This window comes from Maylandia zebra, linkage group LG12 (genome assembly GCF_041146795.1).
Source record: "Maylandia zebra isolate NMK-2024a linkage group LG12, Mzebra_GT3a, whole genome shotgun sequence".
Taxonomy (NCBI): domain Eukaryota; kingdom Metazoa; phylum Chordata; class Actinopteri; order Cichliformes; family Cichlidae; genus Maylandia; species Maylandia zebra.
In genome coordinates, this window is record NC_135178.1 from 32,441,872 (window position 1) to 32,454,156 (window position 12,285).

The 12,285-nt window shown below is 38.0% G+C and overlaps 1 protein-coding gene across 3 annotated transcripts in view; it reads right to left on the bottom strand.

Annotated features, from left to right (window-relative positions):
- Positions 1-12,285, bottom strand: part of ksr2 (kinase suppressor of ras 2) — a 120,193-nt gene that overhangs the window by 37,079 nt on the left and 70,829 nt on the right. For all 3 annotated transcript variants that reach the window (XM_076891119.1, XM_076891120.1, XM_076891118.1), the window contains 5 exons: positions 5,058-5,127; positions 3,752-3,835; positions 3,326-3,411; positions 2,312-2,332; positions 1,857-1,966 (listed from right to left, as the gene is read on the bottom strand). In XM_076891119.1, coding sequence (XP_076747234.1) covers positions 1,857-1,966; positions 2,312-2,332; positions 3,326-3,411; positions 3,752-3,835; positions 5,058-5,127 — 371 coding nt within the window. The remainder of the gene's footprint in view (positions 1-1,856; positions 1,967-2,311; positions 2,333-3,325; positions 3,412-3,751; positions 3,836-5,057; positions 5,128-12,285) is intronic.

A 12,285-nucleotide genomic window follows, 5' to 3' on the forward strand; every position in this document is an offset into this window, starting at 1 on the left:
AAACACCAACTGTAGCTTTTAAAATCACTAAAAGAGAGTTTTATACTGACACAGTTACCAAATCTGGCCCTCAGTTTGTTAATTGTAAAAGGCTCTCACTCTGCTTTATTGTTGAACTCTCTCTCCGTCTAACTTGGAGCCTCTAGACTGATTTTCTACCTTCAAGGCAGAACTTTTTATTCATTTCAGTACAAAGTAAACATCAGAGACTTGGAACTTGCCTGGCAGATGTAATCCATCACAATGAGAAATGTAGTCAACTTTACTTTTCTGTAAAATGTTTCTCATCTTCTCATCTTATTCTCATCACATCAGATCAATTCTTCAGCCGAAGATTTTGCAAAAATCATTTCAGATCTAGATGACAGCCCCTGACTAGACTCCATCTAGTTTAAATTCAAATAGTTACTTAATATAATCATTTCATACTGACGTCTAGTCATCCAAAGACTTGGGTGTAGCATTTTATTCATTCAAATAATTCAATTCATTTAATTTTCAGTGAAGTTCTTCCTGACTTTACAGACTTAAAATCAATTTAGAAATTAAACAATTTAGAAATTTTATCCAGAAAGCAAGCAAAAAAAAAAAAGAAGTACCTGATATTGATGAAAAATAGACAATATTTTTTTGTTCAGCAGCCAACTGTTAAATCTCAGGTGCCCTTGAAATGCACCAACACGTAGAGATTTCAAACTGTTATCCAAAGAGAAAACACCAGACAAAAATTAGGCTTTTCAATATGATGGATCATCTTCCTCAAGCAAATTTATATAGTTTCTGCTACTTGATTTTGAAAGCGCACTGGATAGAGAGAAATCAATGGCTGCCTGGAAGGTGGTAAAGCAACCTGAAGAGTTAGGGAATACTTTGTAAAAACAAAAAGAAAAATAAATCAGAGCATCTGTAGTTTGTAACAAATGATCAAAGTCTATTGTATAAGCAATATAACAATCAATCAAATGCAAGTTAGATTTTAGGAAGATATCATCATCTCCTGCAGAAAAAGATTAACTCTGAAAAATTATATTAAAAAGTAAAGATAGTATCAATGTGGTATGTGCAGCTCAACTGGTGCACAGCAGATTGTGCACTGCCATATATTTTGATACCTAACGTCATTAATTTAAATTATGATAGAACCACAGTTTGAATTTGCAATTTGAAAGAAACATACAAACACAAGAAAACTAAATGAATTTAGTTTCTAATTCTTTAAGTAATTATGATACGAACATGAAATAAAATCCAGGGGTTAAATGGTTATTTTTTAATTATAATCACTCCACAAGATAATTGTTCCTAATAAACTTTAAATTACATTTATCACATCTGAAGAAATTAACAGAATTTAGTGATACCACCATTTTACTTTACTTAAGAATATTTCAAAGTTTATAACCAAGATTTGAGTTTTGGAAAAGTGAATCCATGAGAAACACAAAAAATATGTGTGTTGACAAAACTAACACACTCCAGTTTCTGAAAACCTCAAACTGTTAGACAAAGGCATACATAAAAGCTGTGGCTTACTCACATGTTCACACCTGCCCATTATTTCCTAACAAGCGTGTTTGTTTCACAGTCTTTCCAGCATGGTGTTACCACCATGGGAATTTAGTGATAAACTTTTTTCTCTGGAACTGAGCTGAATTTGATAGATGTGCTGGCTGTAAAATATCCAGTGTAGGAAAACAAATCCATCTGTGTAAACATCAATATTGCTGAAGATATTTTCGTATGGTTTCCTGATTCCAAATACACAATGACTCACAAAGCTCCCAAAAATAAATGAAAGCGATATGTAGGACAAGAAATACGCAGATTGTAATACACGGTTTATTTTTTACCCTTACCTTGTTGATTTTGTTGGTTTTGGGGAGCGTCTGACTGATGTGCAGGTCTGTGTACCTGAGCGGGTTGTTGATGTCACATGGCACTGATTCAGTCCGTACCAGACGAGCTACTGCAGAAAGAAAAAAGCATAAAGGAACAATGAAGCACTACGGGAGATTGACATTAAACAATAATTGCTTAACAGCTTTAGGAAAATTAGACAAATTCTTTATCAGACACAGCTTTTAATGTGAAAAAAATGAACAAACTGCCTCTCCTTTAACACCATCCATCTTTTATCACACACACACACACACACACACACACACACACACACACACACACACACACACACACACACACACACACACACACACACACTGTTAAAACAAATTTCCTTGAGCAAACTATGTCATTAATAAACTGTCATTTTCTCTTACGAAGGCAGAGAAGACATCTAATTAATGCTCTTTACCTTGAGTTGTTCCTTGATGATCTTATTTTGAGAAGAAGGAAGGCAGAGAGAGGACAAAAGAAAAAAAGAATCTTAATTCTCATTGCAGATAATAGGAATTTCTGTGTCAGTATAAACAGCTTATGATGCACATTTGTCAAACCTATATGGCTTAATTAATCAGGAGATAGCCTATACCTGCAGAAGCAGTTTCACTTTTACAAATGAAAGCTGAAAAAATATATAACTTCATTTGCTCAGTGGAATCAGATATGTCCAAATTTAGTTAATCACAAGAGCTGTAGAGCCATGCCTTTGGGTTGCCTAAAACAAATGAGAGCTAGATAGCTTCACAAGGCTTGACAAAGGCATTAATCCTGGCTGAGCTGGCTAATAGTTAGGCCTCCCGTACTCTCACACAACGGTTTTAGAAGTCTTGTTAACCATTTATTTATTGCTTAATTATCTGTTAAACATAATAAAATAAAAACTAATAGTCAACAAGTGTAAAATAACGTCTTGATGCATGTTCAATCATCCAGATAAGTAAATCCCAAAAGGTTGATTCTGTTCATCTGGACGTCACGTTTTCAGTGGGACAAATGTTTCGTCACTCATCCAAGTGACTGACTTTACAACAATGGGCTGTAAAGTCAGTTCCTTGATCATTAATATGCAAATTCTCATGGCCATTGATCAACAACTACTGATCAAAGCCCATTGATCAATGGCCATGAGTACCATTCACAGAGAGTTGGGGAATGGCTGCAATCACAGCATTGTAAGATGGCAAAAGATGTACCCTTAGGCCCCCTCCTGGATTCAGAGATGGCCGTTCCCTTTTCACATAAATGGCCTCCTTGACTCCACGCTCAAACCTGGAACGCTTTCGCCATCTTACAATGCTGACAACTCTCTTTAAATGGTACTCATTGCCATTGATCAGTGGTTTTTGATCAATGATCAACAAAATGTGAAAGTCCGTCAATTTTGTATAAACATAATATCAACATTGGAAATTACATCAAAAAATACCTTTGAGGGATTCCCGTCCGCCTCGCTGAATGATCAGTAAATGGCAAGGTGGGGCTTCTTTGGTGCATTTGTTGTGGCACTTCAGCCTGAGTATGCACGAAACAGAAACTTGATTAGTGTGTGTTTTGTTGTTATGTGGTGTTTATTACACAGCAATAACATCTATGCAAAGTGGGTGGAAAAAGAGACAGATGCAAATTGGAAATTTATTCAAGTAAGCTGAAAACAAAAGGGGTCACTGATGTGTGTCATGTCGAAAAACAATCAAAAGAGACAAAGAGATATAATTGAAAAACAAGCGGGATGGCACACTAATTAAACAAAGTAATGACAGGAATATAAGCGAATGTGTGCGATTAGATATTAATTACTAATGTGGACACTGACAACAATGGGTACTCAGCACTGACCAGTACTGATACCTACTTGCAGTTTTTACATTTCAGTCCAAACAACATTCCCTTTCCACATACTATGCATGTCTGGGACATCCAGTATTTCGTGGAAAACCTACAAGCCAAAAGAAGAGAAAGTGAGATTCCGAAAAAGGGCATCGATTTTTCACTTGTTGCACATCTATATGACATGAAGGAGCTGAGGATTACAATGAGAGGAACACGGGTTCTGACCTTTTGCCTTTCATAACGTTCTCTCATTCTGACAGAAGGCTTTTGGCAAACATATCTCATTCCCTGCCTAACCTTTCTGCAAGGATAATAGATGCCTGAAGAAGCTACTCCTCTGAAAGTGTTTACCTTCCTAATCTCCCTCACCTCCTGATTTAATTTGTGGCCATTTCATTTTCATCTTCCAGTAACACTGTGCGAACGAATAGGCTGTATGGTTTTTACATCAATATAACAATCAGTTTGAGTAACGGGGGTTCACAGGCCTGTGTCGCTGCTGAGGATTCCAACACAGTCTCTTCTACAATAAACAAATCCACAATGTACTTTGGTACCAACAACCAATTCCCTTCACACACTAAGTGGTCTGAGCACATATGTGACTATTGGCTGATGCAATGCCAGCAGTGTGGCTGGCTAATGGCAGGTGACTAATGTAGTCTGACAGAATCAAAATCTCTTTATTATGCCAATCTTTTTCATCAACTGAAAGGCACAACTTACTCCAACCAACTCCACCTGACTGATTTCTTTAGTAGGCTGTCAACTATGAGTGATAATATGAAATTAAGAGCCGATTCTGCTTAAAAAAATTTATCTTTCAGCACAGGAGAGGCTCTAAAGTGGTGGGTTATTCACTACTTTCCTAAATACATTTATCATAACATGCCAACAATATGATCAAGGGCACACTTCTGAAAACTGCAAACTGACATCAAGGAGGCTGCTGGATGGAATAATGGTATTTCTTAAAACCATTAATCACCTTAATCTTCAAATAACAGCTATATACATTACATTTGTGCTCAGTTTGGCTCCGTATAAAGATGCTTAGAGCTCCTCTTTCCACCTCACAGACTTTCAACAGGAAAAACACCCACGATCTCGAGGTTGCTAAAATCCTCCAACTAATACTGTAGCTATTGTTTTACTTTTTAGATCATAAGCACCCTGCTTGGAGTCAAGCAGGGTGAGAGTGAGAAAGAAAACTGAGTAAGTTACACAAGAAGCCCTTTTTAATTGGACTGCCATTCTATCACAGATGTGAGCATATGCACAGAAGGAACCTCATCCACACTCACCCACATATTTTCCTTTAGGCCTACCTGTGTTTTATTGAGTTTCCCAGATCTCGTCGGGGAATCTGTGGGGACCAGCGAGGCACTGAGAGAGTGTCTGGAGATAGAGTGGAAAGGAGAGGGCAGAGGCATGGTTTTTACTTTTTTAAGTCTGTCAGTATGTCTTTCAGAATTGACTAAATGTCTGGTATTGTGTATCACATTTAGCATGTATGGCATTTCAAGGAATAGACTGTTTTTGTAGCAACAAACTGATATTTTGGTGTCAGCTTTAATTAGCTGTAGAGAGTCAGGTTTAACAAAATGCTGTCCTTGTTATCAAGATAGAGTAGGTAGGTAGGTAGTAGAGGCAGAGGGAAAAAATCAATAGAGTATAGCGTCATGATATTTTGCATGGCAATATCTTATCGATATACTGACACAAAAAAATCCATATCTTATTATATAAATTGCAAATACAATTTGTTAGTACAAATGCTACAGAATGCTACTCTTGGCTGCTCCCTTATTCACAAGGGGTTATCACAGCAGGTAGTGATGCATGTTTGATTTAACAGAGTTTTACAATGGATGCTCTTAATGACACAATCCCAAATAAATTTGTGTCTCTTCCTGGGGGGTGTTCGCTTGTTAGGATAAATATAGTATTTAAACCACTACACCATAGATTAATAAAATCAATTAAAGTCCACCGGATGGCACTGTTAACTTTTTTCTATTAAGGTTAGCAGAGGTGACAATGTGCTGGATGAAGTTGGTAAAACAATATTATAGATTGGAGAAAGCCAAGGAAGCACCATCCGTGCTTTAACAGGGACGAGACAAAGACGATGGATGTGACACATCGCATTTACAAAGTCAAATCTCCCACACCACCATCATATGATAACAATAGCCAAGGACACCAAAGCAAACTTTAAATCAGCTCAAGAAATATGCAGTGAGTATTAAATGAAAACTAGTTTCTACAAAACCTCCTTAGTCTAATAAGGATCTCACTTTTTCCATAAAAAAGGAAAACCTTATTGTATCAGTGGATAATTAGCGGGAAAACCTGGATTCAAAGCAGAAGAACAGCTGTGTAAATAAATGATAATCTGATTGTTCTACCAGTTTTCCAGACAATTTAAAAACAGGCAGAATGCTGATGGGGCACCATCTTTGTGTATGGGTGTAACAACAACTGATTTCCAAATACCTGTGTCTCTCAGATCCTTCATCATTATTGTGCCTATACCAAAAAACATCACTAACTCTGGAACGTTGCAATAATTTAATAATTTTGAGAACCTCTAATCCTGAAAAATACCCAAATTTAAAGTCTGTTTGATCTGAGCGCATACTGATGTCACTGACTGAAAATCCCTGAACAATCGTGGCTACTGAAATAGAGGTTAATAGACTGCATTACTTTTACCAAACTATGTATTAAGTTTCCATTTATTTGAATTTTGAAGGGTTTTTTTCTTGACAATATCATCCTGTCATTTTATTTAACTGATCCCAATTTTACTTTGAGTTGCCTTCTCCTTTTTTTTTTTTAATTAAAGAAATCGGGCTTTTCCTTGCAACTCCTTTCTCTCTCCTGTAGCTGTTGTAACCAGCCACATTTATTGCAGCACTGGCGCTATTTTCATTAATCCAGGTCTCATATAAACATAGGAAGTCCAAATAGGGGCTGGGGATGATAAACTCCCCCACTTTTACACTTTATGCTAGTTATATTCAGATTCTTCCTGAAAGATCCTGCGGCTTAGCTTTAGAGCCGCAAATAACTTTGGAAAATTTTTCTACTAGCAGTATTAACAGTCCATGGTTTACTGATGCCTGGAGCTGGCTTTGAATCTTGACTTCTGAAACCAGAAAAAGTTGAACAATGATGTTTTAACATCATCTTCAAATTCACTGGAGTCTGCAATTGGCATTTGAACACTGTTTGACACCGTGCTGACCTCCTTATTTTTGAGTGGCTGCTTTTCACTGGAAATTCTTCATCCTCAAAGGCCACCTCCAGTCCTGCCACAGAGTTAATCAAGTCAACACCACACAGGTGAGCCAGGTTATACGGCGGCCGCTCCATTTGTGCTCCCTCTTCTCCAATAGCTTATTCTTAAGCGGTCCAGGAGATGGATAGATATCCCCAGGGAATAGCAAGCAGATTGTAATGATCAGCACATTGCTCTGATGCACTTTGTGTTATATTTTAGCATATTACTTTTTCCCGTTGTTTATGGAAAACAAAGGTTTGTGGCCAAGGCATGCTCTCCATATCCAACACTCTTAGCTCCTTTTAATTGATGGCCGACTGTACTAAGTATATAACAGCTGTAACCACATGAAACAGTATTACCGCAAACTTGAAATTGTTGTAATAGATTAAAACATACTGATGATTAAAAATAAACCAGTAGAATCACAACCAGAACTGATCCCCCTGTAACAATCTTAGCATCTGTACTGCACTGTGCTGACATTTTTAACTGTCTTGAATGTTTTCCATGTGTGAATAATCTCTTGTAGAGGGGTGGACTTCAAATTGCTTGGTTTTATAATCCTTCTCAGACTGAGAAGCAGCAATAATTGCTTCATTGATCAGAAACCATTGCTGATACAGTTCCTCCTTAGCTTCACAGGCATCTGAATGCTCCTCGACATCCTCCAGCAGTGCCTCCACAGGTCTGCATTCAGTGAAATTAGACTAGACTAATGCAAACACTTTAGTTTGTCAGGTGCATGCCAAATTTATGACACGTTTTATCAACAGCGTTATTCAGTTGGTCTGTTTGATAGACTGATAAAACAGGTACTGACAAAGTCTGCTTTTGGAGATACAATTTCCAATTGAAAAAGCAATAAATTGCAATATATGTTATTTCAATACTTAGTATATTGCAAAAATTTTTAAACTGCAATAATATTTTATTGTGCATTAATGATAAAACCATATTGTGGAGTCTCTGGTGATTCCCACTTTAAGCTCGATTGGTATCTATGTAGGCAGGTAAAGTAAATAAACAGATGAGTATATGAATAGGTATAAATAATAAGTATTGTATGAAACGAGCGAGACTACACAATGTAATACATAATAAAAAACTTCTCTCTAATGCCCGTTGCAACCTTTTGGGATGAAAACAGAATAAGCTGAATCAGTACCACCTGTTTGAATTGTTTGCTGTAGATATCCCTTGATAGCCAAGCTACTTTAGTGTTATCTGTAATCTATTATAAAGAATTCTGGCTTAAAAAAGATTTTTACCACGAAAACCTTTCACATGGTCCATTAGTGCTTTCAGTAACTGAGCAGCCCGATTCATTCATAAGCCACCTCTTAATACCAGGTGAAAACAGCATCCAACACTGAATTGCCTGTGAAGGCGGCTGGATGTGGTAGATATGCATTGAGATGATATCACACTCTAAAGATGTGCTGGCTGCAATAATTCAGTAAGAAAAGAGCAATGCTGAAAAATGCTGACATAGTCAAGGGTCATGGTGGAAAAACCCATAATAAAAGCTCATTTTTGGGTGTTATTTCAATTTCTGCAGAAACTGCACTACCACAAGTCCACAGGTTATTTTCAGTTACACTTTTACCAAAAAAATTAAGAGGAAAACATATCAAAAAAGCCATTATAACACTTACATATTTCTCAGAAGAGTCTATTTTTTTTTATTAAAGATGTTATGTATGTTATGATAGGAATGCTAGCTAGAGCAGTCTAAAGCTGACAATAAGGAGCAGGCTGCAGATAGAAAGATGCATTTCTAATAATTATTTCTAATTTTCAATATTATTTTCACACTTGGCTCTAATAATTCAGCAATTATAAACAGAAATCTGTCATAATGTGTCACAAATGTACATGTCCCACATTGGGAGAATAAATTTGTTTCATGAAAACACCACAACTGTATATATGCAGTATTTTGAGATTGTCAGTATACACAGTTTTATTTAAAATGACTCCCAGAAACTTTTGCACAACTGCAAATGCTTGTGCCACCAGAGCACGATGAATGCGAGTTTCAAAGCACTTCCATCTTTTATACTATTTATAGTTTCAATGCTCAACTTTTTATGCTCAACTGACTACCAGAATACACATAGTATTTATAGTTTCATAAAGATTTGGGTATCTACTATATAGCTAAGTTCATCCAGTCTTGCTAATAACACTTGCTAGCATTAGCGGATAACATAGCCCTACACCATCTCAGTCAAATACGGTCACTTTTGGCTTAAATAAAACCAACGTGGTGGTGATCAAATTTCTAACATTAAGGCATCCACATGGAGTTTTACAAAACTCTGTCCTTATCCATTCAAATCTAGTAAGGGTTTAAACATATTGGCATAAGCCTGATACCCAAGTCATTGGCATTGAAGCAAATTAAAGTAAAAAGAAGAAGAAAGTTTTATATTATGTTATTTTTTATAATGATTTATATTTACTAAATTACTAGGTTTTCTTTAAGTACATTAACAATTTTCTTAGATTTTTGTTACTCGAACAAGGCGTTTATCACACAAGTTTCTAAATGGCCTAATGTACTTTTAGTAACACTTTTTCAGCACGAGCGACTGGTGTTTGAAGTTTTAATAACTGCAAGTAAGAAAGATAAGGAATCTTATTTTTTTCATCTGTTGAAAGGCACAGTCAGTTCTATTAATTCATTACAAGGCAGCAAGTAATCAGCAGCTGTCGACAGTGCTAATGTCATGGCCCTGGTGCCTTGAGCATTTCCTGGTTCCTGAAACACCCTTCCTCCACTCCTCCTCCACTCTCTCCAGGGGCTTGGTGTCTTCTCTCCACACTCCGATGCATTGCTCAATTACACTCAATCAACCTGATAACTCAATATAAAGGGAACTGACATCATCTGCTTCTTGTCCCCTTTGTTGGCAACTGGCAGATGATTGGGCTTGTCAGTGGTGGGACCAGAGAGGTTTGTGTGTGGTTTTAACAGCGATGATTTTCTTTAACAAAAATCTTCTATGATCCTGGGACTCCTACAAGAGCAGGTAATGAGCATTTATGTCAAGAGAACACAATGAAGGCAGTCAAGTAAAAGCATAAGCTTAAGACATGACAGAATATTCTGTTTCGAATATGCTTTGCCCTCAACAAGCTGGTGCAGTTGGCTTGTGTCTACTAATGTTTTAATTTTTCAGTTTCACATTTGATTGTGATAAAATTAGGTATATATATTAGATACAGATCGGGCCACTTCGGAGGTGGGGTGCCCCCGGCCTCTCGGCCTGGGGCTCGGTCACTCAGGCGCAGCTGGCTGCCGGCGGAGCTCACGGGCGCGTCACTGCAACTCCCCCTGGCTTCTGCTCCGCGGCTGCTAAGTGAGCCCTCATCTGGGACTCTCCTCAGCTCTTTCCGGGACAGTGGCGCAGCTGCCCCTCTGTTGGTCTTCCTTGGTCTCTTGTGTTCTGGGGGCCTCTGGATGTCTGGAGTTTTGATCTCCTCCACACCTGCTTCACGCCCTGGAGGACGGGGCTGTGGCCCCCCCACACCCTCTAGCAGATTATTACATGAAGGAACCTTTTAAAAAAACAAAAAACAAGCGCGTCCATGCTCACAGGTGTACACACGGGTGATCACACCCACAAACTACACCCTTTTTGGCTCCTACCTCAAAGCACACTGTGTTCTGTTGATCTTATGTGCTGCACAATAATGTTTAACATTTAGTATTTACTGTCATATTCCCATATATCATTGTGATGTTGTTTATTCTATTACTCTTGTTCTCTTCTGCCTGCTTTCTTTTTTCTTTCTCAGCAGGTGATCCAGGTGATTGATATATGCATTTTTTTTCTCTGCCCGTTCTGTTGGTTTTTGTCTTTTGCCCTTCTCCCCCGTCCCTCTTCTCAGCTGTTTCTCTTTCCCTCTTTCTTTCTCCCCTTCTTTCCCCCAGTCAAGTCTGTCCCGTATTCAGTAAGTGAAAATAAAATAAACAATAAAAGGTGAATCAAATGGACCATTACGGCAAGGCTGGGATGGTCAGTTTGGTAAAGTAAATCCGTTGGGCATCTTTCTTTGCCTTTAGACAACAATTCTGATGGCAAAAGAGCCAAACGGGGCAGGCAAAAAAAAAAAAAAAAAAAAAAAAAAAAAAAGATACAGATGAACTACATTAGCTTGAAATCCACAGGAACTGTCTCATGATAACAGCCCCCCTTTTACTGTTCAGAAGCTGATCATTTTAAAGGCAGATGCCCTGTTGGTGCTGCTTCAAATTCAACAAAATCTTTAATTACACAAAAATCAGTGGAAAAGCTTGACTCTTATATTCATTTTTGTTTTTTATGTTAAGAAATACATGGAATAAACATGACATGAGCCTCAGCAATGAACTACAGGTGGTTGGGTACACACCTTCATCTCTTTAACAAGGTAAACAGCTTTACTGACCCCTGCTGCTGGGTGGAATCGACAGGTGGCATGTGCAGCATGAGGTCGTTGTGTGGCTGCTATCACTTGTCTGGCTTCTTTCATACGACAATATGAGGTTGCTTGACTGTACTGTTATATATCAAATATATCAGCTGCTCTTGTATTGCTCCATAAGAACTTGCTATACCATTAAGTGTACTAACTTGCACCATGCCTGAGAACCATTATCTGCAACACTACTCCCCTGCTGCAGTTACAATGTCCTAATGATCCAGGTCGTAATAACCTAAAGTTTGTTTCAGCATTACAGTTTTTGTCCTGGTCTAATGTCACAACTAAACACGCATTTGTTACACTTAGAAGTAGTCGTGTTATCTCACTACGAATGAAGGTGAAATAAATGCAGTGGAGTTTTAAAGACTCACACACAAACAGAACATTTGATCAGTAAACAGAAAATTAAACTAATTAAAAACTGAAATTGAGCATCTGCGGAGGTGCCACCATATCGGTTTAACAGTCCGGGGAGGAACAACAAAGTTGAAGCAATTTGACAGGGGTAAAAGAGCACATGTCTGCGTACGTGGTCACACATGGGTGACATCTAGTCACCTGCCGAAACTATCAAAACTTTGAAAAATCCAAAACCATCATAGAAATATAAACTAGGGTCCATTCTTTCTAAGTGTTTGCTTGTGTGTGCTTGTGTGTGTGACAGATGAGCCTCCAGGAGCTGACAAACCCCAAGGCGCCAGACAACAGTGTCCTCCTCCATCTTCTCTTATTGGCCTCAGCCTAATTAAGCTGAGGCCTTCCGTCCCCCTCCTCCACTTGCTTGTCATATG